Source organism: Kogia breviceps, chromosome 1 (genome assembly GCF_026419965.1).
Source record: "Kogia breviceps isolate mKogBre1 chromosome 1, mKogBre1 haplotype 1, whole genome shotgun sequence".
Taxonomy (NCBI): Eukaryota; Metazoa; Chordata; class Mammalia; order Artiodactyla; family Physeteridae; genus Kogia; species Kogia breviceps.
This window is the reverse complement of record NC_081310.1, coordinates 101,509,076-101,536,944: the sequence shown is the minus strand read 5'-3', so window position 1 is coordinate 101,536,944 and position 27,869 is coordinate 101,509,076. Positions and strand designations below refer to the sequence as shown.

The window sequence follows — 27,869 nt, the reverse complement described above, 5'->3', positions numbered from 1 at the left end:
TTCCACACACAGGGTGGAAGGTGGGGGGATGGTTCACGCCGTAATGCGAGCGATGCGGGGGATGGAGAGCGGCAGATGAAGCTTTGCTCAATCGCCCCCCGCTGCTCGCCTCCTGCTGTGCAGCCTGGTTGCTAACAGGCCTCGGACCGGGGCGTTGGGGACCTCTGCTTTAAAGGGCTTCCAACAGGCATTGGAACTGACTTTTAATGGTGTGGAAACCAGTACCACTCACCTGGCCGGCTCATCTGAGAGGCGGCACAGTGCAGAACAGACAGAAGGCTGGGCGGGAACTTTGCTGTGATCTGTGAGACAGGAGCAATCCTGTGGTCCTCCTCCCTGTCCTCTCTGGGCCTGAGTCTCCTCATACGTAACATGAGGGAGTCGGACGAGAGACTCTCTAAGACCCCATGTAGTTCAGAAATGCCAGCTTTTAAGTTCTACACTTAATGGTAAGGCTTTTCATTGAATCAAGAAGAAATCAATCAAGAGGAAATACTTACACAGCAATCCCAAAACAATCAGTGCAATGAAAATGTGAACCAGAAGGGTGGTGATGAATCGGAAGGTGAACGTCATGGCCAAAGACAAGGCTAGAAAATTAAGCAAAACATATAAATTCTAACAACCACCGAGGCATGAGGGGGATGATGATGGGGCTGGAATGCCTAAACCTTCCAAAAGAGTGAGGGCTGAGGACTTCCTTCAACCTCTAAATATATTGGACATCTACCAAACAAAAAAACAAGACACACCCAGGCCCCTCTCTGAAGCATACACAAGTTAGGTCTGTGACAGTGCCACTTCCTGGAAGTGCTAGCATTCTTCTTGAATTGAAAAAATTTCTTTTAAAGCAGGTATTATTCCCCAAACCCTAAACTTTCTTTTTTTTCTTTTAAGTCCAAATGAACCATCTAAAATTTTTTATCAAACGTACTCTTTTGATTTCATAACTTATCTAAAGTTCTAACTTTGTGTTCTCAGATACTCTCATTAAATATGAAAGATGAATGCCTTTAAAAATGAAAAATTTAAAATCATAAGATATATGTATAAAAATCTGCTCATCAGTTTCCAATTTGGGGGTTTTTAAGCCTATGAATTTATTCTAAGTACTTCAGTGAATTTATAAATACTATATTACTTTTTTTTCTAAACAAGAATTCAAGATTACATATAGATATTTGGGTGTAGTGGTTAAGAACATGGGTTTAGAATCAGATAGGTCTGGGCTGAGTCTCAGCTCTGCACCTCTGCTTGGCCAAGCCTCAGACCTCTCTAAGCCTCAGCTTGCTCTCCTACAAACGGTGATAGGGTTCTGATGAGGTTTAATGTGTTAACAGCAAGCTCGATGTCTGGCACATCTGGGTCATAAGAAGTCTGGAAGTTACATAATGGTGACTAGTTAAGAATCCCCAAGCATTCAGGAATTAGTAACCTTTGGGTAATGAAATTATGGAAAACTCAATTTTTAAACTGGCAAAATTATGTTAATGGATGATCAAAGAGTTTCTTTCAACCTTCCAAGGTTGGGAGGCAGCCGCTGTAAATAACGGGGTAAATAAGAGGTCACTACTATTGCCTACAGCAGCAGAGAACACTAATTCGTTCAAAGAGAAGGTCGACTCTTAAAGGGGCTCATCGAGCTGAAACAGCAAATGGGAAATCAAACGGTCACGAGCGCCTGGGGGCCTGCTTCCAGAAAGGCCGGGAAAAGGCATGATCTGGCTCAAGACCTTGACCCTCCTAAAACCCAGCAGGCCTGCTCCTAGGAGGAGCTGGATATATCAGGCCAATGCCCTCTGATGCTATTTAACATGATGCACATGCCTCCTTCCCTTGCTCACCAAGGAGCCTTGTGATCGGGCTTGCCTAGGGGAAGAGGGCACACGGGCCAGAGGACAAGCGTTGCTGGTACTTATCATGGCCAGTTCACAAAGTGGCAATCTGCTCTGCACATCCATCCTTATGTGGAGCTGAGGGGCAGGCCCTGGAACGTGGTCACTCTCTAAGGCAGCCCCACCTAGTGAGGCCTCTGGGCAGAGAGCCAGCTGGCCTTTCCCCAGTCTTACTGCCCCCTCCTCCACTTGAACCTGAAACACTGAAAATAACTACAAAGAAAATATATGAAGTGAAGTTTTATATTTAAGTCAAGAGGCTAATTTCCATTGTACAACATACATAAGTACTAGAAACTTTGGTATAAACAGTCACTGAAATAAAATTAATTGAAAATTACCGAAGGCGAGGACACAGAGACCGAGCATTGTGTCTCTTCCTGACATTATTCCACTTAGAATTCGATGGAGGGCGTCAACATCATTGATCAAAACAGATGCAAACAGGGAATAACACTCAGGCGTTTGAGGGATGCATCGATTAAACAAGGGAAAAGACTTGCTAAAAAATAAAAGAATAAGTGGCAAAGATGTTTACTTAATTAGTTATCTTAAAAAAAGATGTTTACTTAAAATTCTCAGCAACCAAAATGTATAAGATCTACAGTAATAAAAAGAAGTTTAACATCTTGTTTGCAGCCTACACCTTACAAAGCCAGGCATCATCTGCCACAGTGTTCAGCTGATGCCCGGATGGGAAACTGATTATGGAGACCCATAGACACCAGAAAGCTAATCTTGGGGAGTGACATTGCTGACTCTCACGTCTTGGCCCTTCCTGGATAACAAACTACCAACTCCAACACAAGAATCACATTTCTTTTAGGAACTGTTAGAGATTAGGACTGGCTCAATCAAAAGCTGTACTAATGAAACCACCAGCTTTATTTCTATCCTCTTTAAGAAGACGTAAAAGCCTTGAGAGTTTTGTTACAAACAGAATGAGTGCTTAATAAATGAGTGATAAATGTATGAATGAAGCTGTGGTTGATAACTGCCTTGGGTAGATGAGAAAGCTAACCTCTTTTGGGGCCCTTCCTGAAATGGAAAAATGCCCAGGAATGTTCATCCTAATGAATCTTAATGAGGCCACACATACCTTCACAGCATCCTGCTCTTCTTTGCTTCTGTGGGTCCCAAAGAGTGAAAATAATCCTGACCCAAGAAGTGCCAAATTATCTGACAAGTTGCTAAAACACTAGGCAGTCACCAACATCGCATTGCCATGAAGGCAAAATGGCGTCTGAAACCCCAGAGAAGCTCAACACAGAACATACGGAAGGATCTTTCTCAGGAGTCACAACAGTATATAAGAGTTCCCGAGTCACTGAATGGCGATTTAAGAGAAGAGTAATACAACCGAGCCATTGTTTTTTTAAATTAAAAATTTTGCAAGTGTGATACATTCACACAGCTCAGATTCCAAAAGGTGTAATAGGATAAACTGTGAGAAACTGCACTTTCTTCTCCTTGAGCCACGGAAATACATTTCCTCACAGGAGACCGTTGTTTTGGTTTCTTGTATATCATTCTAGAGACATTTTTAGCATACACGAACATAATAGGAAATTTAAATAGGAGTCTGCTGCTGAGGCTCAAAGATAATAAAAATTATATCCCCAAATGAGATGCCAGACCCCACCAAGCAGGGCTTGTCAAAAGAGAGGTAGGAGAAAACTGATTATTCTCTTAAATCCTGCACCCACACTGAATATAAGAGTGTTGGAAGTTGGAGATTAGAAGAGCATTTTATAAAATAAACTTTTAATTTTGGAATAACTTTAGTGTTACTGAAAAATTACAAACACGGTACAGAGAGTTTCCATGTACCTTCACTCACCTCCACCTAATGTTAACATCTGACATAGCCACGGTACATTTGTGAAAATTAAGAAATCAACATTGGTGCTACACTATTAACTAAACCACAGTCTTTATTTGGAAGTCACCATTTTCCACCAATTCCTTTTTCTGTTCCGGAATACCACACTGCATTTATTTGTTGTGTCTCTCTTGGTCTGTGACAGTTTCTTAGTTTTTCCCTATTTCTCATAACCTTGACACTTTTGAAGATTCATGGTCAGGTATTTTATAAAATGTCCTTCAAGCTATAGAATGACCCTCATATTTTCTCATGATTAGGCTGCAGTTATGGGTTTATAGGAAGAAAACCACAGAGGCGAAGAGCTATTCTCAGAGGATCACATCAGGGGACACGACAGCAGCATGACACCACTGCTGAAGTTGCCCGAAATCACTTGGTTAAGGTGGTTGGTACCTGCCAGTTTTCTCCACTGGAATGTGACTATTTTTCTCTTTCTACACTCTGTTCTTTAGAAGTGACTCACTAAATCCAGCCTGCTCTCAAGAAGAGGGAAATTAAGTTCCACCTCCTGGAGGAGGAATATCTACACACATTATCTGAGATCCTCTGTAAAGATTTATCCCCTTTCTCCCATTTATTTATTTACTTAATCAGTCATTTATTTATATAAGTATGGACTCATGGATATTTACTTTATCATCAACCCTAGTACGTAGCTTCAAAATTGCTAAATAGTACCCCGTGAGAAACAAATTTACCAACAAGAGCAGTGTTTATGTACAGTATTTTAAACGTTTTGGTGTTTGTTTTTTTTGGGCTTTAGCTTACAGTATGTAGTCACAGGGTTATTTCCCAAAGTTACTTAGGCCAGCTCCTTTTCTCTCTACCCCCTTCAGTTAGGTTATGTCATACATTTATAATAAGTTAAATTCATTTGTTGTAGTCTACTTTTTATCCTGAGATCTCCTGATACCTTGGTTGATTGTATTTTTTATTTGGATACAGTTGACTGTGTCCAGGTGTTGGCAAGTGCATAGACTCACGTACAAGAGCAATTCTAAAGAGATGTTTTTGTTTTGTTTTGAGAGAGAGAACTGCCATGTGAATCTATCGCTGTCCCTTAGGGTGAGGGATACTGCTCCTAAGTCAGATGAGAAGTGTTTCCTGGAAAACTCAGAGGCTTTACAGACCTTAACCCATGGGTTAAGGTCTGAGCCCTGAGAACGGGGTGGGGCTGGTGTCCAGGATGGCTACGTGGATGACTGCGGGGGCCTTAGCAGAAAGAAGCTGTGGGTGGCTGCTCAGTGGCCCGGGAAAGGGGAAGGCCCGACCAGAGGAATGGGGAAACGATCAGCCAGAGCAGAGATGCACTCGACCATGTAAGGGGCACTGCTGGTGAGAAAGCCCATTGGTGGAACTTTCCAAATAACCCGAAAAGTGCTTCATGGAGAAAGCTGGCTGGAACATCTCCCAAGCCCAGAAGACTCATTCTGGAATCAGTACTAGTCAAGTAAAAATGCTCCTGGCTCCTTCTGTCTTCTCTTCACTTTTGGTGTGCCAGCCCCAAGAGTCAGAAGCCCGTTTTAGCAAGCTGGGAAAAAGGGGTGAGTAAGCAGGAGAGGAGAGAGAAGCAGAGGATTGCACCTCCCCGACTCAAGCCGTCCCCCTGCTCCTGACCCAACCTGGGGTAGGGAGAAACTTCAACTTCCGGTCAAGTTTGAAGTCTGTCGCACTGCGCTGAACATTTTAATTCCTGAATTGAAAGTGTCTTTTACCACTTAAAGTGACTGAGTCCTTACTACCTAAAAGTAACCAGAGAAGTCTTGGGAATTGTGTTTCCACTCCGGCAGAGAAAAAATTAGTCTGGCTGAATAAATTTAAAGAGACAGAGAAACAAAACTAGAGTAGCTTTCTAACTACATCCTTATAGGTTATGTTTGATGTAATGATTATACAAGCAAATATACACACACACATATACATCTTATATATATATAAACACATAAGTCACACTTACGGTATTTCCTTTTTACGGAAAAGGTGGTACACTGCATACTGCTTTTTTTTTTTTTTTTTTTGGTGGTACGCGGGCCTCTCGCTGTTGTGGCCTCTCCGGTTGCGGAGCACAGGCTCCGGACGCGCAGGCTCAGCGGCCACGGCTCACGGACCCAGCCGCCCCCGCGGCATGTGGGATCCTCCCGGACCGGGACACGAACCCGTGTCCCCTGCATCGGCAGGCGGACTCTCAACCACTGCGCCACCAGGAAAGCCCATACTGCTTTATAGTTTGCTTTTTTTCCTTTAACTTAATGTATCTTGTAGCTCTGCTCATATTAGAATATAAGAGATTCCTCTTATTTTTACTGAGGTAAAATTTACATATAGTGAAATGTACAGATCTTAAACATACAGTTAGTGGCTTTTGACAAATACATATGTCAATGTAACCACCAGTCCTTTCAAGGTGCAGAACAGCATTTTTACCCCAGAAAGTTCCCTCATGCCCCCTTCCAATCAATCTCCATGCCTTTACAGGCACTATTAATCTGATTTCTATAACTAAACATTAGTTTTGACTCTTGTCTAATCCCATTTAAATGGAATCACATGGTATGCACTCTTCTGCGTCCAGCTTCTTACACTCAGCTGTCACATGTATCAGCAGATCATTCCTTTAACTGCTGAGTACTATTCCAATGTATGAATATACTACCACTTGCTTGTCTAGTCTCCTGTTGATTGCCGTTTGAGTTGTTTACAGTTTTGAGCTATTAAAAATAAAGCTGCTATCAAGGACCTACTGTATAGCACAGGGAACTATATTCAATATTTTGTAATAACCTATAATGGAAATCTGAAAAATAATATATTTATATACATACACATATATGTGTGTATAACTGAATCACTTTGCTGTATACCTGAAACACTGTAAATCAACTATACTTCAGCTAAAAAAAGATGCATCATCATCATCATCATAATTTTTAAGAAGCTGCTACCAGGGCTTCCCTGGGGGTGCAGTGGTTGAGAATCCGCCTGCCGATGCAGGGGACACGGGTTCGTGCCAGGGTCTGGGAAGATCCCACATGCCGCAGAGCGGCCGGGCCTGTGAGCCATGGCCACTGAGCCTGCGCGTCCGGAGCCTGTGCTCCGCAAAGGGAGAGGCCCCAACAGTGAGAGGTCCGCGTACACCCCCCCCAAGTTGCTAGCAACATTCGTATATGTCTTTTTATGGACATACATTTTCATTTCTCCAAGTAACTACCTAAAAGTGGAATTGTTGGGTCATATGGAGAGTGTACGCTTAGCTTTATAAGAAGGACCAAACTTTTTCCAAAGTGGCTGCAGCGTTTATATCCCACCAGCAATGGCTGAGACTTCTAGCTGTTCTACCTCCTCACCAGCACTTGATATGGTTCACCTTTAAAATGGGAGCCCTTCTAGTAAGCATGTAGTGATATCTCATGGTATTTTTAATTTGCATTTTCCTGGTGGCTAATGTTAAGCATCTTTTTATGTACCTATTGGCTCTTTGTTTATCTTCTTTTGAAAAGTGTCTGTTCAAGTCATATATATTGGGGCACTGTGTTGAAGCTATAGAACTATTTAGGGAGAAGAGACATCCTAACAATATTAAAACTTCCAATTCACGAATTAGGTATATTTCTCTACTTATTTAGGTGTTCTTTAATTTCTCTCAGCAATGTCTTATCAAAGTTTTCAGTTGAGGGCTTACATGTCTTCTGTTAAATATATTCCTAGTTATTCTATACATTTTTGATAGTGCTGAAGATGGATTTCAAAATTATTTCCTAATTGTTTGCTGCTAATACATAGAAATGTAATGACTTTGTAGTTTGCAGATTTGTTAAATTCACTTTGGATTTTCTATGTAAACAAGGTCATCTATTAATAAAGATGGTTTCGCTTCTTCCAATCTATTTTTTTCCCTTACTTTATTGCAATTCCTAGGACCTCTATTACAGTCGTGAGTAGAAGTGGTAAGAGCATATATCCTTGCCTTGTTTCTAATTTTAGGTGGAAAGCATTTTATAGTTCACCATTATGTGTAATATTAACTACAGATTTCTCATAGATGCCCTTTGTCAGACTGAGAAAGTTCTCAGCTATTCCCAGCTTGATAGTCTCTTATTTTAAAAAAAGAGCTAAATAGTGTTACATTAAGTGATATACCATTATTTATTTAAGCAGCCCTCTATTGAAAGCCATTTAGATTGCTTTAATTATTTTGCTATTATAAATGCTGCAGTGAATAACCTTATACAGATGTCATTTCACAGTGGTACATGTATACCTGAAGATTAAATTCCTAGAAGTAGAAATGCTTGGTTAAAAAGTGATGAATGTAGGGTGGGGGATCAAGATGGCGGGGCAGGAGAATGTGGAGCTCACCTCCTCCCACAAACACATCAAAAATATATCTACATGTGGAGCAATTCTCATGGAAAACTAACTGGAAACCAGCAGAAGAACTCCTATACCACCAAGGCTGCAAGAAAGATTTCTACATAACCAGTTAGGACAAAAAAGGCACTGGGTTGGGACCCATGCCCCTGAGAAGCAAGCAGGTCAAGCCACAATCTGGGCATCTGAGTCCTGGGCTCCTGTGTGGAGAAGATAAGCCCTCTTTCCTGCTGGAAAATCTGCTGCAACAGACAGAAGGGCTAGAGAAGCCTAGACTCTGCTTGCAAGGAGTGTGTGACTGCTGTCTTGCTGACAATCAGGGTGGAGAGAGCCATGCACAGGTGGCTGCTGCCTCGTCACACTTCTTAATCAGAAGGGGCAAACGCCCTGGCCCTGCTCACTCCACACCACAGCCTGCTGAGACTTGAGGGCAAAGAGTCAGTTTAGCTATGCAGAACCAGACCAGGTCACCTGGTGTGTGATCCAGGTGAAGCCACAGAGGCCATTGCGCATGGATAGGGCAAGTGGAGCCATAGTGGCCACTGTCAGGGTGAGCACAGGGAGGTGCCACAAGTACACATAGAGGCTAAGGGCTGAATCTCAGGCAGACAGGCCCTGGGAATTCATCTAGCTATACACAGACAGCCCAGAGGGCCTGTTATGAGGTCCAGGTGGGGCGGTGATGGCCACTGTCAGTGCATTCAGGAGTAGCAGATTATCTCCCAGTGAGAGCACCCCAGCTAAGCCCACTTCACACCACAGCTTAGCCCTAGACTTGGGGCAGACAGGTCCTGGTAGAAAACTGGCACTGAAGCAGCATAGATGGCAGGTGGGAGCACAGCCACCTAAACTCCTGCAGCCACAACGTTCTGACCTGCAGCCCCAGCCCACTCCATGCCACAGCCTTGCACTAGATATGGGATGAACACACAGAGAAAGGGATGCGATCTTGGGCTGCTTCTAAGCAGAGCCATGGGGGCCCACAGGTCCTCTGTGACCGCATGGGCCTCACTTGCTTTAGTATTCACCCCCCTAGGGGTGGGGCACACACTCAAGGGCAATAGAGCCTGACTGAACCTGACCTTCAGGGCTTCTAATCCAACAACTTGGGAGCAGAACATGCCCCTGACAGGGTGACAACAGCCACAGAGCAGAAGGGAAGCCCCACCTCATATCCTGCACAGGGTCTAGAAACTATAACACGAACTACACCTCTTATCAAGGGGATAATGGCCAGCAAACTCTGAGGAAAGACCTGGCTGGCAGCCATACCCAAGCCAGCAACTTGCAACAAAGACATTGGACATGCACAGTCTACACAGAGATGCTCCCACATAAAAACACTCCTTCAAGACCACAGTAGATAATTGTGTCTCCTAAATTTATAAAGACAGAGAAAGTTAAATAAAATGAAAAGGCAAAGGAACTACTCCCAATTAAATGAAAAAGAAAAATCCCCTGAAAGAACAATGAAATAGACCTCTCCAATCTACTACACCCCAAGTTAAAAAAGTTGGCAATAAAAATGATAACTTAATTAAGAAAGATTACTGATAGAAATGCAGATCACTGTAACAAGGAGTTAGAAACTAAAGATGAACCAATCAAAAAGAGACAATTCAACTGCCAAGATAAAAACCAATCTTGAAGCAATTAATAGCAGAATAAATGACACAGAAGAATGAATAAGTGACTGGAAGATGGAATAATGGAAATCACCCAATCAGAACAGCAGATAGAAAGACAAATGAAAACAAATGAAAGCAACATACGAGATCTATGGGATAATATAAAATGTGCCAACCTACACATAATAGGCATTCCAGAGGAGAAGGTAGGGGGAATTGAAAATGTATTTGAAGAAATTACGGCTGAAAACTTCCCAAACCTTAAGAAGGAAACAAATATCCAGGTGCAGGAAGCACAGAGGGTCGCAAACAATATGAACCCAAACAGACCCACACCAAGACATATCATAATTAAGATGGCAAAAGTTAAAGAGAGGATTCTAAAGGCATCAAGAGAAAAACAAAGAGTCAGTTACAAGGGAACCCCCATAAGGCTATCAGCTGATTTCTCTGCAGAAAATTTGCAGGACCTGAAGGGAGTGGCAAGATATATTCAAAGTCCTGAAAGGGAAAAACCTAGGATGCTCCACCCAGCATGATTATCATTTAGAATAGAAGGAGAGATAAAGATTTCCCAGAGAGGCAAAACAAAAATCATTCAGCAATACTAAACCTACCCTAAAAGAAACATTGAGGGTCTTCTCTAAATAGAAAAGCTGCAAGAATTTATAGGAAAGGGAAAATCATAATAGAAAAGGAAAATATATAAAAGGATTGAAGATTACTTAAATAAGCCAGGACATAGATTAAACAACAATAAAAAATTGTAAAAGCAATTGTAATTACAATAAATAGGAAAAGGATAAGCATGAAGATGTAAAATATGACATCAAAAGCACAAGATGTGAGGGAGGGGAGTATAAAAATGTAGATCTTTTAGAATGTGTTTGACCTTGAATGACTATTAGTTTAAAGCAAGTAAATAGATATAGTTGTGGGTCAACATGCTTGAACTTCATGGTAACTACAAATCAAAAACAGAACAGATTCACAAAAAACAAAAACAAAGGAACTCAAGCATACTACAAAAGAAAGTCATCAAATCACAAAAGGAAAAACAAAAAGAAGAAGAAATGAATGAAGAAGAACTACAGAACAACTGGAAAACAAGGATTAAAATGTAAATAAATACATACCTATCAATTATTACTTTAAATGTCAATGGACCAAATGCTCCACTCAAAAGACATAGCATGGCAGATTGAATAAAAGAAACAAGAAACTACAATATGCTGCCTGCAAGAGACTTACTTCAGGGCAAAAGACACTCACAGACTAAAAATGAGGGTATAGAAAAAAAAATTTAACATAAATAGAAACAAGAAGAAAGCAGGGATAGCAATACTCATATCAGACAAAGTAGGCTTTAAAACAAAGGCCATAAAGAAAGACAAAGAAGGACATTAAATAATGGTAAAGGGTTCAATACAAGAAGAGGATATTACACTCTTTAATATTATGCACCCAGTATGGGACCTCCTAAATACCTAAAACAAATATTAACAAGCATAAAGGGAGAAATGGACAAGAATACAATAATAGTAGGAGACTTTAACCTCCCACTGACATCAATGGACAGATCATCCAAACAGAAAATCAATAAGGCAACAGAGGTCCTATATGACACAATAAACCAGTTGTAACTAACTGATATCTACGGGACACTACATCCAAAAAAACCATAATACACATTCTTTTCAAGCGCACATGGAATGTTCTCCAGGATACATTATGTACTAGGTCACAAAACAAGCCTCAAAAAATTTAGGAGGATAGAAATTATTTCAAGCATCTTTTCTGACCACAAGAGTATGAAACTAGAAATTCACCACAGAAAGAAAAAGAGGAAAATACTAAACAACATCTTACTAAAAAAAAAAAAAAAAAAAAACAACCAAAAAACAAACAAACAAAAAGGGCCATGATGAAATCAAAGAAAAAAATTAGAAAATACCTTGAGACAAGTGAAAATGAAAATATAACCTTACAAAATCTATGGGATGCAGTAAAAGCAGTTCTAAGAGGAAAGTTCATAGTGATACAGGCCTTCTTCAAGAAACAAGAAAAATCTCAAATAAACGACCTAACCGGTCACCTAAAGAGTTAGAAAAAGTACAAACAAAACCCAAAGTCAGCAGAAGGAAGGAAACAATACAGATCAGAGAGGAAATACATAAAATAGAGGTAAAAGAATTGAAAAGATCAATAAAACCAAGAGCTAGTTTTTTTAAAAGATAAACAAAATAAACAAACCTCTAGCCAGCCTCACCAATAGGAAAAGAGAGAGGATCCAAATAAACAAAACAAGAAATGAAAGAGAAGAAATAACTTATACCACAGAAATATTAAAACATTAGAAAATACTATGAACAGTTATATGCCAACAAATTGGACAACCTAGAAGAAATGGTAAAGTTTCTAGAAACATACAGCCTGCCAAGGCTGAGTCAAGAAGAAACAGATAATTTGAACAGACATTACTAGAAGTGAAGTAGAATGTGTAATTAAAAAAAAAAAAATCTCCCTGAAAACAAAAGTCTAGGACCAGACAGCTTCACTGGGGAATCTTACCAAACATGTAAAGATGAATTTATATCTATCCTTATCAAACAATTCCAAAAACTTGAAGAGAGAGGAACACTCACAAATTCATTCTATGAGGCTACCGTCACACTGACGCCAAAACCAGACAAGGACACTACCAAAAAAGAAAATTACAGGCCAATATCTTTGATGAATATAGATACAAAAATCTCAACAAAATATTAGCAAATCAAATCGATCTATACATAAAAAGGATCATACACCATGATCAAGTCGGATTAATTGCAGGGTTGAAAGAAAGGTTCAACATATACAAATCAATCAATGTGATTCACCACATTAACAAAAGACAAAAACCACATAATCATTTCAATAGATACAAAAAAATTTGACAAAATTCAACATTCATGATAAAAACACTCACCAAAGTGGGTATAAAGGGGACATATCTCAATATAATAAAAGCCATTTATGACAAATCCATAGCCAACACAATACTCAACAGTGAAAAACAAACGCCTTCCCAGTAAATTCAGGAAAAAGACAAGGATTCCCGCTCTCACCACTCTGTTAAACATAGTATTGGAAGTCTTAGCCACAGCAATCAGACAAGAAAAAGAAATAAAAGGTATCCAAATTGGAAGGGAAGAGGTAAAACTGTCACTATTTTCAGATGACATGATACTCTATGTAGAGAACCCTAAAGTTTTCACACAAAAACTACTAGAACTAATAAATAAATTCAGCAGGGTAGCAGGTTACAAAATTAGTATACAGAAATCTGTTGTATTTCTTTACACTAATAACAAAATATCAAAAATTTTAAAAAGTCCCATTTAAAATCTCATTAAAAAAACCACATAGGAATAAAATTAACCAAAGAGGTGAAAGACTATATGCCGAAAACTATAAAACATTGAAAAAGAAACTGAAGAAGATTCAAAGAAATGGAAAGACACCCCATGCTCTTGGATTGGGAGAAGTAATATTGTTAAAATGGCTATATTACCCAAGGCAACCTACAGACTTAATGCAATCCCTATCAAAATACCCATGACATTTTTCACAGAACTAGAACAAATAATCCTAAAATTTATATGGAACCACAAAAGACCCCATATTGCCAAAGCAATACTGAGAAAAAAGAACAAAGCTAGAGGTACAACCCTTCCAGACTTCAGACAATGCTACAAAGCTACGGTAATCAAAACAGCATGGTACTGGCACAAAAGCAAACATATAGATCAATGGAACAGGATACAAAGCCCAGAAATAAACCCACACACCTATGCTCAATTAATCTACGACAAAGGATGCAAGAATATACAATGGAGAAAAGACAGTCTCTTCAATAAGTGGTGCTGGGAAAACTGGAGTTACTTGTAAAAGAATAAAATTAGAACATTCTATAACACCATAGACAAAAATAAACTCAAAATGGATTAAAAACCTAAATGTAAGACCAGATACTAAAAAACTCCCAGAGGAAAACATAGACAGAACACTCTTTGACATAAATTGTAGCAATATTTTTTTGCATCTGTCTCCTAGAGCAAAGGAAACAAAAGCAAAAATAAACAAATGGGAACTAATTAAACTTAAATGCTTTTGCACAGCAAAGGAAACCATCAACAAAATGAAAAGACAACCTATGGATTCGGAGAAAATATTTGCAAATGATGAGACTGATGAGGGGTCAATATCCAAAATATGCCAATAGTTCATATAACTCAATACTGAAAAGATAAACAATTTGATTAAAAAATGGGCAGAGAACTCAATAGACATTTTTCCAATGAGGAAATGTAGATGGCCAACTAGCACATGAAAAGATGCTCAAAATCACTAATTATTAGAGAAATGCAAATCAAAACCACAGTGAGGTATCACCTCGCACCAGTTGGAAGTGCTGTCATCAAAAGTCTACAAATAATAAATGCTGGAAAGGGTGTGGAGAAAAGAGACCACTTGTACACTGTTGGTGGGAATTTAAATTGGTGTAGCCACTAGGGAAAACAGTATGGAGGTTCCTTTAAAAAACTAGAATTAGAGCTACCATATGATCCAGCAATCCCACTCCTGTTTATATACCAGAAAAAATGAAAACTCTAATTCAAAAAGATACATGCACACCAGTGTACACAGCAGCACTATTTATAATAACCAGGACAGGGAAGCAACCTAAAATGTCCATCAACAGATGAATGGATAAAGAAGATGTGGTATATACATGCAATGGAATATTACTCAGCCATAAAGAAGAATGAAATACTGTCATTTGCAGCAACATGGAGGGACCTAGAGAATATTATACTTAGTGAAGTAAGTCAGAGAAAGACAAATACTATATGGTATCACATAATGTGGAATCTAAAAAATATTATAATACAGATGAATCTATATACAAAACAGAAACAGACTCATAGACATAGAAAACAAACTTGTGGTTACCAAAGGGGAGAGAGAGGGAGTATGGGATTAACAGATACAAGCTACTATACCTAAAATAGATAAGCAACAAGGATTTACTGTATAGCACAGGGAAGTATAGTCAATATCTTATAACAACATATAATCAATATAATCAGAAAAAAATAACTGAATCACTATGCTGTATACCTGAAACTAACACAATATTGTTTTTTTTTTAAGTTCTTTAAAAATTAATTAATTAATTTATTTTTGGCTGCATCAGGCCTTCCTTGCTGCATGCGGGCTCTCTCTAGTTTCGGTGAGCGGGGGCTACTCTTTGTTGCGGTGTGCAGGCTTCTCATTGCGGTGGCTTCTCTTGTTGTGCAGCACGGGCTCTAGGCTCGCGGGCTTCATTAGTTGTGGTTTGCAGGCTCTAGAGCGCAGGCTCAGTTGTTGTGGCACACGGGCTTAGTTGCTCCGCGGCATGTGGGATCTTCCCAGGCCAGGGCTCGAACCCGTGTCCCCTAAACTGACAGGCGGATTCTTAACCACTGTGCCACCAGGGAAGTCCCCTAACACAATATTGTAAATCAACCATGCTTTAGTAAAGAGTTAATGAATGTATGTACCTTCATGATTGATGAATATTGATGAATTAACCTCAGGATCCTGCCTCAGCATTGTATGAAATTGCCTATTTCCCTACACTCTTGCCAAGGGTGTTTTTTTTAACATGTTGCCAGTCTATGGGGTGAAAACATTAGAGTCTTAAATGGAATTTTCCCTATCGTGAGGGAGGTTCATTCTTTTTTAGTATCTTTAAAAAATATCATGCTTTTTCTCTGCAGCATCTATTCATATTCTTGTTTCATTTTTATATTGAGATATTGGTCTTTTAAAAGTTGACTAGTAAGACCTTTCATAAATTAGAGATTAATCTTTTTTATATGAATAGCAACTTATTTGCCTGTTAATTTTGCTTCTAGTGTTTTGTCATGCAGAAATATTTGTTTTTAATGTAGTCAATGAATTTTTAATTTTATGCCTCCTGAGTTTTAAGTCATGGCTAGAAGCCTTCCTTACTTCAGACTATAAAAGAATTCTCCCATGCCTTCTGGTACTTCCTGGTTTCACTTTATAAGTTAAAATCTTTAATCCATTTGGAATTTATCCATATAAGCCACAAAGTATAGATCCAGCTCTTCCCTCTGGATGCCTACCCAGCTGTCCCAGCGTACATGTTGAATAGTCCATCTTTTTGTCACTGATTTGAGATGCCATTTAAAAAAATCATTTACTAAATGCTTATAAGAATTTGGGTCTATTCCTGGATTATATAATATCTTTCACTGATCTTTCTACATATGAACTAGTGCCCAGCATTTTAATTATTAAACATTGTTTTAAAAACTGGAAGGGCTGGTTTTCCTTGTTTTTCTTTTTCTTGGCCATTTAAGAAACTTTTTTCCTTGCAAACTTACATCAGCTTATCTAGCTACTGAAAAAATCCTGCTATTATTTTTATTTTAATCATGATAAACCTATAGTTCAACTTAGAAATAACATCTTAATAATGTAGGGAGAAGTAACATTTTTATAATGTTGAGTCATACTGTCAAGAACAATTTCTGTCTTCTGATTTGTTCAAGCTTTCTTTGTAGGTCAGGAATATATGAAAGTTTTCTTCCTGTGGCTCTTGTACATTTCTTGTTAAATTTATTTCTAGGCACTTTTGTGTTTTTGTAGGTGCTTTTTCTTGCTGTGGTAAAAGAAGTCTTTTCAAAAAACATACGAATGCTACAGATTTCAGTATATTTATCTTGTTCCCTGCCACCAAAGTTTTCTTGTCATTTGTAGCTTTTCAGTTAATTTTCTTACCACCTACAGAGTAATAATTTTACCTCCTGCTTTCCAACTTCTAAACCTCTATTTTCTTTTTCTTTGCTTTTACTAAACAGTCTTAATACCAAAGAATCTGAATTGTTTTGAAAGAAAATGTTTTCTGAACTTTCATTTAGTGTTTCTGAAAAATAAGGTCAGATATATAGATTTAATGTCATTTTATTTTTCCCCAAACATAATTTTCCCTAAGACCTTAATTTTGTCAACATAGTTTGTTAAACATGGTGCTTTTTAGGCATTTAACTTCCCTGTACTGGTAAAGAATGACCCATCTTACCCCAGAGAGTGATGGAGAGAGGCATGTAAAGTGTGGGTCACCCCTGGTGACCAGCTAGCTGGTAGGTGGCTGACCAGGTAGCTGCCTACGGAGTACCTCATTAGCTGGGGCAGGGGATGCATCTATTGGCCACAAACTGTGGTTTCTTCCCTACTTCTGCTTTTCCTCTCCCCACCAGCAAAGCCACTCAGATATGCTGTAAGTAATTTGGAGAGCTGACTGTATATTTAGGTGATTCTCTATATGGAATTTATTCAAGCAAACAATGCAGTGACATGCACAGGCACCAATGTGAGAGGCTAGAAACAGAATTTACTGGAGGGAAAAGCCCAAGCCTTTTACATTTTAAATATATGGGGGACTCAAAATACAATATTACACTGAACACCAAAAGGAAAAAGATATGCTTGCTTGTTATCTTCTGCAGTAGTTTTTCACTTCTCTTAGAAGCTCATTCTTAGGTATACAAATCTTCTTGATATTCAGGCATTGCTCTAAAAGGGTATGTTATACCTCACGTGACCAACCCAGAAAGAAGAAACAATTGGCTTAGTCAAAAAGAGGTATTTAGAAAATGTGCTTTGGCCGTATAGCCACACTTCTCATGTTTTCAAGCTTTTCACTCTTGGCACTGCTCTTCCATGATAAATATGATAATTTCCATCTTAAAACAACCACTTGCTTGTGTAGGAAAAGGAAATGGAGCCCTCAAGCCTATTTCTATCTCCCTAACTCCATCCAAGAAAAGCCAGTCAATCAGCAGTTTTGTCTTCATTTGAAAAGTTTAGTGTTGGAAAGGTCTGCATTTGAGGGGTGAAAGGAGTAGGATCGGCTTGAGTGGTAGAAAAGATGGTGCCCCGAGGACACAGGTACAGGACCATTCTCCCCCCCCCGCCCCCCCCCCAAGCTTGGTGTGAGCCTAAGGAGGCCATTTGCCAGGCAAAATAAAACCAACGAAGTCTTGACTGTTTGTTTTGGGTTATAGGAACAAATATGGACGCTGCTTGGGTTTGAATGCCAGCTCTTCCACTTGTGCAACCTTAACCTACCCCTGCATCAGCTTTCTCAGCTGTAAAATAGGGTTGAAACAATATCCACAACACAGAGGTTTTATGAGGTCTAAGTAAATTAATGCATGTAAAGAGCTTAGAAAAGTATCTGGCAAGTATCAGAGCTCAGTAGATGCTTGTTGCTATCATTATCAATATCAAGATATAAGCTTCCCATGGAATTACAGTTACCATCCCATTTACAGTAAGAGAAGAGTTTATCCAACTCTGGTTAAATTACAGCCTTAAAAATTCTATTCTCTTTCAGTTCCTTCTGCAGGTCCAGTTACAAATCGTGTTCTTTAAAAAATCCTTCTCAAAAGACAAACACTGCACTACATTACTTATATGTGGAATCTAAAATAGTTAATCTCACAGAAGCAGAAAACAGAATGGTAGTCACCACAGGGAAGGGAGGGAAAAGGGGAGATGTTGGTCAAAGGGTATAAAGTTAAAAAAAAATTCCTCTCCACCTGTTAAATAATTTTCTTTCAAGTTACTACACCATTTTTGTTTTTTTTCCCCTGGACTTAGTTATGTTTCATTGAGACATGTTTATGACAACTAACAAAAATCAGAATTAAAAAAATAAGATATTATAGAAAAATGATATGGTATTCTCCTCTGGAAATAATTCTCCCCTCTTTCAATTACTTATAACACAAAGTATTTATTTTAGAATAGAATTGCACAAGGATGGTTAACTATATTCTTCCTCCTATTCTGTTAAACATCTCATTTTTTAGCACCTGCTATCTCAGCATTTTTCAAGCTGCATTTGCAACCTGTTAGAAGATTATGAAATAGATTACTTTTTGAAAAAGTGAAATAGAATAGAAACTATTAGTGTGAATCATATGCAGTAAGGGGAAGTCTTGTTTTGTGAGACTTTTATTTCTGTTCCATATACAGAAGTATGTATGAAGGTATGTATACTGGGATTGAGATGTAATACATGTCTTACTGTGAATTGCAGTCACGAGTTTGATGAACACTATAGTAGGAGGTTGGCATGATGCCTTGGTTCTACTTAAATTGTCATTATCTTGAAGGGATTTTGCACAGAGGTCTCATTCACTGTAAACATATGTACAATTTTCAAAAGAATGGTAATGCAAAATAAACCCAAGTCCTCCTTCAGTACATCTCAGCATCCTGATGGTGGCAATGATTTTTTTTTTTTTTTTTTTTTTTTTTTTTTTGTGGTACGCGGGCCTCTCACTGTTGTGGCCTCTCCCATTGCGGAGCACAGGCTCCGGACGCGCAGGCTCAGTGGCCATGGCTCACGGGCCCAGCCTCTCCGCGGCACGTGGGATCTTCCCGGACCCGGGCACGAACCCGTGTTCCCTGCATCGGCAGGCGGATTCTCAACCACTGCGCCACCAGGGAAGCCCGGCAATGATTTTTAATTGCATTTTCCCCTTAGTCTTCTCAATGGCTCACACGTGAGCCATTTACCATGGCAGTGCAACTACTGCTTCACCATTACAACTTTAATTATAGGGGACCTCCTCTGTGCCAAGTACTGCCCTAGTTGATAGAGATGAATAAGACGCTGAAAGCAGTACGCTGAGTGGTGTTCTTGAGAAGGACCTGTATTCTATTCTCATTGAGAAGAAAGGTGTGGACTCATTTGGCCTTGCCCACCAAGGCCTGTTTCTTATGTAGAAATCTAGAGCTAAAAAAAACTAACAATGTCTGGTTGCAATAAAAAAGTAAAAGTCAATGATTTCTACTTTGTAATAAATAGCTGGAGTAGAAAAAACACACCAACTACTTTATAAAATCATTCATTTGGTAAGAAATCATATAGTGCTTTTTGCTAGCTCCAGGGTTGTCATTTGAAGACTACGTGTATTTTTTACTGTTTGTTGAATTTTCTCCTTATTTAGCCTGGTTTCTAATCCATTGTCCTAAGCCAGTATGTATATTGCAAATAGCCCCTCCTTGTTTATCCCTGGCCTTCTGTAAACTGTAAGCTCCCTGCAGGCAGGGGCTCTACTGGATATCTCCTTTGCGCTGCTTTCTGTGATACCCAGAAGAGTAACAGCCTCCCACCAAGTACCCAATAACTTTTGTGATTGGAGAAGAAAAACGTATGGAAGCTTTTACCTTGGAGGAACTGGTAGCCTGGGGCACAGCGAGTCTGCATTTGGATTCTGGGTGTAGTTGAAGGAATTCAAACTATAAACACACAGGAAGGATCCTGGAAGCAGAAGACACACAGACTGTACCACCTTCCTACATTGCGCTTATCTTTCTAGGGGAGCCAGTAAGGAAACCATAGTCATTTTACCAAACTGGAAAAAAAAACCAAACCAGAATAAATCACTCAGGTTTAGAAAACAGGTCTCTGGGTGACCTAAGACAAAAAGAATCAGCATCAAAACTGAGACTGAGCTAGGTGCTCTCTTTTTCTCTCTCCAAAATGTCAAATTCAAAACTGAAAGTTATATATGATTGGTACTAAAATGATAGGAAGATGAATTATTATATACGCTTCATATTTTTAACCCAGCCTTGCAAACAGTTTTTAAAACTCTGGCACCCCATTTCACAGGCAGATGAAATTTGCAGTGGGTTGTCTCTAATTTCTTTTTACTTTCCTTTGCTTATTTAATGCTTAAAATATAAATCTGAAAAGCAGGCTCAGAGCAAGTTACGTAAATGCTTTTGGAACAGTTTACGGCTATCCCACTGGTCAGTGAAACTATCCATGGCTCGAACATCTTAATGAAAGAACATACCTGTCGGCAATTCAACCCAAAGCCTGTGGGTGCCTCTCTAGGACTGGATGTGCCAAGTGCACAGAGCTCTCTGACCTCCATCTGACCTTGCCTTTGGCCCCTAAATGTCTGCTGTCTCCTCCCGCCCTCTACAGCAGACCAGTCCCTGGCAGTTAGCAGAGAACAGCTAGGGTTTCAGATGAATTCCAGATAAACCTGAATGAAATTGAACAGCTCAGGAGAAAATGTTTATGGCCCTTTCTACACAAGGAGAGGCACCCACAGGAAGGACAATTTCCAGTTTTGCAGAGAAAGCCAGGGCAAGTTATCTAGGTCTGTACAGGTACCCTGCTGTGGTCCCCAGCCTCAGAAGGAAGAGTGACCCCATCCCTCAGTACCTACCACTAGTGTTTGCAAAGAGCTGGACCTCTTCCAGGGTATTAAGCTGCTCTTCAGGACAGCTGGACACACAGAGAATGGTGGAACTGAACCTCACATCCTTGACTTCCAGGTTGCAGGAATTCATAAAAAACACGTGTCTAGGAGACAAATGAAACAGGAGAAGAATGTTGTAGAGCATTTCCTGTCATTGAGTTTGATTGTGGGACTTAAAAATATCCACACGCTATCAAATGTGGGAATAATTAAGGCAAACTTTCATCATCAAATACTTCCACATAATTTAACATGTATTATGCCTACCTGGGTTCATCTATGGAGTTGTGCAGCTTGGGAACCATATTCAAATGTTAACAAAACTTCCCTTTTCCAGATTCAGCATTTTCTGGGATGTTGATAACACTAGGGAGTTCTCCGAGGAAGTCACTGAGGAAGGGAAAGGACTGATTAAACTGTCCCTGGTTTGCTAGGTGAGGCCAGTGCATGAACTACTCATGAAGTCCACAGAAAGCATATTTGCACCCAAGAGTGTTCAATTATACCTCAGAAAATAGCTGAACCCAGGGAAGTGAGAAGTGGAGAGGAGGAGACTGAGGCTTTGAATTAAAGGCTTACCCCTCCCCCTGCCTCCCAGTTTGAGACAGGAAACTCATGAGACCCTTCCTGCTGCAGCTGCCCAGCCACTGGGCACAAGAACAAAACTGGTTGTTGACATGAACAGGGTCACATGCTGGTTGGCAGTGGCAGCTCTCAGGCCCATGCCCTACACTTAACCCGGTTGCTGAGATCAGAGGAATGTCAGACCAAGAGCCCTGTAGGCAGTCCTCCAGGGGAGGGACCGGAGAAGGGGTGCCAGAAGCTTCTTTTTCCTCCAATTGAGGTTGGGAGAGAGGTGGGTGGTGTAACAGGAGATGGGGGAACAGATTTCCTAGGTGTATGATAAATACGTACTTTATTCTACTTATTAATTTAAAAAAATTGTAGTAAACGACACATAAAATTTTACCATCTTAAAGCTTTTATGTGTGCAGTGGCATTAAGAACATTCACATTGCTGTGCAGCAATCACTACCACCCAGAACTCTTTTCATCTTGCAAAACTGAAACTCTGTACCCATTTAATAATAATTCATCACTCCCAAACCCTGGCAACCACCATTCTACTTTCTGTCTCTATGAATGTGATTACTCTAGATATCTCATATAAGTGGAATCATAAAATATCTTTTTGTGACTGGCTTATTTCACTAAGCATAATATCCACAAGATTCATCTATGTTGTAACATGTCATAATTGCTTTCCTTTATAAGTCTGAACAATATCCCAGTATATATATATATATACACACACACATTTTGTTTATTTATTCATCTGCTGATGGACACTTGGTTGCTTCTACCTTTTGGCTATTGAGAATAATAAAATATGTACTTTTCATTTCAAAGAGGATGACTATTTCCCAGCATTGCATTATGAATACAATGTCTAAACAGGAGCACAGGTGCCTGTGGGGAGCCCCTTCCTCTCCTGTCTTCTTTGTGAGTGACACCCACAAGTGCAGGGGGAAATGCCCCTCAGGCAGTCCATGTTCAGCAGAGGAAAGCCCCCCTCCTCAAGAGCAAATTCAGGGGTAGAGGAGGCCTGGTCGGAGATTTATATTTGGTGATTCCAAACTTATACTCAGAACCTATCTAGACATTTAAGATTTCTTTCCTAGGAGCTGCTTTTGATTATCAAGTCTTGAAATTATCACAAAGCTGTATCCATCTTAGAAAATCATGGCCAGGGATTTCTCTCCTCTCAGGGGATTCCTGTCTCTTCTCTCCCTTTTTTGTTTCTGTGTTGGAGTCGGTGGGAGAAAAGTGAGACACCAAAGCTGAGAGTGCCAAAGCTGAGAGTGTAGGCTGGGGAGGGAGTGGGACACAGGTTCCCAGCATTCCCAGGTGGGACTCAGGTATTTCCACACAGAAACAATACTGTGGATGGTGTATAATTAGTAACATGATTTTGATACATTATGGATAATAATAGTGACAACTGACATTTATTAAGCCTTAGCTCATGCAGTGTCTCAGTGGATCCTTAAAACAATCTTGTGAGGTGGGTCTAATAACCAGTTTAAAAAGATGAAAACTCAGCTCAGAGAGGTTAAGGACTCTGCCCAATTTCAGTTTAGGACTGGCTGATTCTAAAACCTGTGTCCTTACTACCACACACATGTCTCCCTCTCATGAGTTGGGCGGACAGAGTTTTGAGTGGGAAAACAGTTTAAAGGCTCAAACGACTAATTTATACAAAGTTTTGAAATCTAACCCCTCTGTAGGTTGGGGACTTACTTGAAAACTTACTTTCTTAGGGTCATGTCCTGCCCCGAAAGAGGGGCCCCTTCTACTGGGGAGTTCTTCTTGCCACACACGTTGCCAAAACTGTCGTAGCCGAAGAGAAGTCTTCCTGTGGCCCCAGCCATCACTGAGTAGCCCATGATGAACACCTGGCAAAACCCAAGCAGCCGCCATGAGAGCCTGGCCAAGGGCTTGAAACCGGTCCCCCACATGCTTGGATGTTGATATAAAATGGAACCGGGTGGAAATGAATATCCCCAGCATCACTGCACTTTGCTCCTTCATCAGTAATACCAGCAAATCAGAGCAGTTAGCGCACTGCTCCTCTAGTACGTACTTTAACAGGTTAGGGAGGGAGAACATTCTAAAACAATGAAGCAGATTCCTCTCTATTTTCTCACCAGTTTGTGCTTCTCACCTTCTCTAAGAGTCTGTCATTTTTTTCTTCTTGGCCTAAGTTCACCAGGATAATTCAATTTTTTTCCATTTGAGGTTCTTGTTTTATCTAAGGTCATAAGCAAGGCCATGCTGCCTTTCCTGAGGTTCTATCCATCCATCCAACCCTTACTTCCTTCCACTTCCCTCTCCTACTCCCCTCCCCCAACTTTTCTTTTTGTCTTGTATTTAGGGGATTCTAACCCTCTGACCATAACAAGAAAATGGTGTTTTGGAGTAAGTCCTTAAAAATACACAAGATAAAGAATCTCAGGAATTCTGCTGGACAAGAACATCATGCAATCTATAGTCACTTTTGTCCAATTCCGTAATGAATGTGGAATATTTAAAATATTCAGCTCAAACGACTGTTCCCTTAATATGCATTGACAGGCCCTCTACTCGGATTGAGTCTGTATCTTCCCATAACATAAGCTTAGTGTTGTAAGTTTCTCAATCTACAATGCGTAGAATACCATTTAATACTTGGAATATATAGCACTGGTACCATATGTTCCAAAGGTACGTTGTCCCAAAGTCAAATATGTTTCAGATACTCTACATTCATTACTAATTTAGGAATCAAAATAACAGTCTTAAAGTGCCCAGTGTGTGCTAGAGACTCTTGCTGAGGGACACAGAAACAAACACAACCAAAACCCTGTCCCCGAGGAACTCGGCCTAGAAGACAGGCAGGGCTCAGGGCTTATAAACAGCTGGCCTCCTGGGGAAGGAGGATCTCTGCCCCTCCTACTCCGCTAGCACCTCCTCAGTCTTGAGGTCAAACTCCAGGACCAGTGGGTCACCCTTGCCGGTGGACAGACCGCTTACCTTTTACTTTGAGGCTGTGGCTCTGGGTGTGACCGTGGGCCCATGTGGCTGATGTGATAGGCTGACCCAGCCCCTGGGTGCTCCCCTCCTGCCCTTACTTCTGGAGTGTGGTCAGATCCTGATTGGTTTTGGACTTAGAAGGAGGAAAGGATTCCTGGGCTTCTGCCCGGCTCACCAGAGATCTAATAATGAAGTGATATTTCCCATTTATCAGCATTCTTTATGTTAATGTCCCCCTTGGGAAGCTTGTGGGGAGGAATGGAAGGTTTTTTGGGGGGCCGTCTTCTGGGGGGAACAGATTTGGGTAATCCTGAGTCTCTGTCATACTACTACTACTTAAAACCATCAAAATTTTTTTCCAATTTCAAACACAAAATTGCAATTCCAAACAGTAGGCGTGTATAGCAGTTAACGGTGGGGTTATCAAGGAGGTCACCTGTACTGGGGGAGATCTGGAAAATGGAGTCTTGAAAGATGAATAAGAAAAGGCAAGGTGGGAGAGGACACTGGAGAGGTAGTAGAGGCAGAGATGGTCCAGGATTTGAGCCGTTCTATTCTGTGTCTTACACACATATAAAGAAAGGCTGGCACTCTTTCTGTTTATAACAGACTGTCCCTGCTCGTAATTCTGGGCCCTCACCCCAAACCTCCTTTGTCTAGCCCTAACTCAGGGAAGCACCATCAATAATCCCATCCTGCATGTGCCTTGTCACTGGTCAGGATGTCACAAGAAAGACCAGAAAGCCAAACAGCAGAGAGACAGAAAAAACACTCCTTGCTATCTTGGCTGTAGTTAAAAAAATGTTGCAAAAATACTAAAAGCTAGTCACCTAAGGAAGAACTATCATTATTCAAATTTAATATAGTAAAGAGAATGTGGGCATTTCAGATTTATTTTGCAAAGGACATATAAATTTAAAGCAGTTTCTAGCTCTGTACCACCTCTCAGATGGTTCTTAATTCTTCAGGCTGTGATGGGCCATCTACAAATCCTTTCCTCTGAAAGCCGTTGGTTGAAGGTTTGGTAGTGCTGCACTAGCTTTGAATTGTAGAGGGGCTAGGGAAGATCATTAACAGCCCAAGTTCAAAGCTGCCAGGTACTGGCAGAACAGCTGCTCCCTGAATTTATACAATAGCAAATCCAGAGAGAAATACCAGCATCTGTGGGCAAGTTTAGGCAGAGGTGTTGTAGGTACAGTTTCTCACAGCTCCTAGAGAAGAGCTCCAAGGGTCATAATAGAAGCAACACAGAACATTCAATTATGCCTTTAAGGACCAACCTTCCATTGTGCCTGTGAGAAACCAGTCGGTAAGTCAACAACTGAAAAAAATGCCTTTCTTACTTGGAAAGAAGAACAAATATATTTTAGGGTTTATTCAAATTTGTTTCCTTTCAACAGAGGTAATTATGTGATAGCTATTGTCCAGCTTTATAGATTGATCATTTACCATGCAGCAAAGAGCATGGCTCAGCCTGGAATGGATGATTTCATGAACATAATCTTTGAAGAAGTTGAGTGAGCTTTTTTGTGCTGTTACCCACAACTCTAAAATAAGTACAAAGGCTACAAGATTCAGCTTCCAAGAGACCCTCCCAGGACAAAAATGGCACAGCATGATGAGGTCTACCATCAATCAGACACATCTGGAAACTAGAGTAGGAAGGGGGAATCCCGTTACCTTTCAAACTAGAGGGTTTATAGCAAAGGCTTGTTTACCTATTAGCTGCTAAACACAACATATGGAGAGGGCGTTACCCTCAGCTAAAGTAGGAAGAATGTTTTGATATTTCTAGGCTTACACTGGATTTGCCTTTGTTAGAGGAACATTTTATCAACATTTGGGGGCTGAGATGAGATGGTAAAAGAACTTCCACTCAGTGAGCTGGGATAATAAGAGACCACATATTGGCCTATTAAATAACAATCCCACTGCAAACGGTGGTTCTCATTTCCTAATGGAGTCTCGCATTAGAACGTGACTGACGGCAATAAGCCAGCCTCTCCAATTTACCGAGCCTAGGAGGTTGAGACACCTGACAGGAATTTCCGAGAACTGCAGTTTACGCTGCGGTACTGGCAGATAGATCGCTCCCTGAAGCACAAACTTTAACCTCGTACCACCGGAGCCTTCTCCCCAGGAAAGGCCCTGGGGACGCGATTTACATTTGGGGGACAGCTATCTCGGGACACACACACATACTCGGGTCTCTTCCCTGCCAGGCGCTCACACTTACTTACCAAACCAGCCCAAAAGAGAAAGAACAGGAACAACCAGGCCTTATCTGTGCATTTCCTATAAATCTGAGGTCGCCACTGTCTTTGCCTGGAGGTTCTCTCCGTGGAAACCTTCCAGAAAAAGAAGTAAGAGTATCGATGAAAAGAGGATAATCATATAGGTCCCAACCTGGAAAATGAATCGAAACGTACTTGAAGACTGCTCAGAATAACCCATTCCTTTTTTTTTTTTTTTTTTTTTTTTTAAACGTGGCCGCCTGAAGCTCTCATGGAGCCTTTGAAACACCTGTCCTGTGCAGAGCGGATGTTAAGGTCCCAGTCGCCGAGTCCTTACATGGAGGTGCCCCAGAGGCGGCCCCAAGTTGGTGCTGGGCGGCCAGCCTCTCCCGCGCCTCCGCCCCAGGAGTGGAGTCTGAGGGCCTCCCCGCCAGGTGCCCCCAGGAAACGGCGGCGCGGGGGTCGGTGGGTATTGATCCGAGAGGATCTGGGGAGGCGGAAGCGTCCGGGCGGGCAGGTGCTTGGAGGGGCCCGAGCCTTACCCCCGCGGTCCCTCCCCCGGGGCCAGGTGCAGGCCTTACCAGGTGCTCGGCGCGGAGGCACTGCATCCTGCGCTCCGCCCCAGGGGCCGCGCACTGGGAGCCCACGCAGAGCCCACGGCTGGCCGGCCCCGGGCCCAGCAGTCAAGCGGGGGGAAGGGGCGCAGCGCCGCCCCGCGGCCGCCTTCGAGCGCCACAGACTTCGCCCCGGGCGCTGCCCCGAGGGGCCCCCGGCCGCCGCGAGCACCCGGGCCGCCCGCCTCAACCTCCGCGCGGTGCGGCGCCCGGGAAGGCCGTGTCGCCCGCTGAAGCTCGAGGTCCCTGCTGGCCCCGCCACGACCCTGGGCGCGTCCTCTCTGGGGCTTAATGAGAGGGCGGCCACCGCAGTGAGCAGGAAGCCGA

At 41.1% G+C, this 27,869-nt stretch overlaps 1 protein-coding gene across 2 annotated transcripts in view; it reads right to left on the bottom strand.

Moving 5' to 3' along the window:
* The window catches only part of SLC44A3 (solute carrier family 44 member 3), an 80,754-nt gene extending 53,127 nt beyond the window's left edge, over positions 1–27,627 (bottom strand). Inside the window, exons 1-7 of one of the 2 annotated variants that reach the window (XM_059070183.2) lie at positions 27,510–27,627; positions 26,935–27,042; positions 23,435–23,577; positions 21,089–21,225; positions 20,073–20,166; positions 2,237–2,397; positions 501–590 (exon numbers count right to left, since the gene is read on the bottom strand). In XM_059070183.2, the coding sequence (XP_058926166.1) occupies positions 501–590; positions 2,237–2,397; positions 20,073–20,166; positions 21,089–21,225; positions 23,435–23,577; positions 26,935–27,042; positions 27,510–27,536 (760 nt within the window). In that variant the 5' untranslated portion in view covers positions 27,537–27,627. The remainder of the gene's footprint in view (positions 1–500; positions 591–2,236; positions 2,398–20,072; positions 20,167–21,088; positions 21,226–23,434; positions 23,578–26,934; positions 27,043–27,509) is intronic. The other variant, XM_067036956.1, reaches the window with a different exon arrangement.
* Positions 27,628–27,869: the final 242 nt, after the last annotated feature.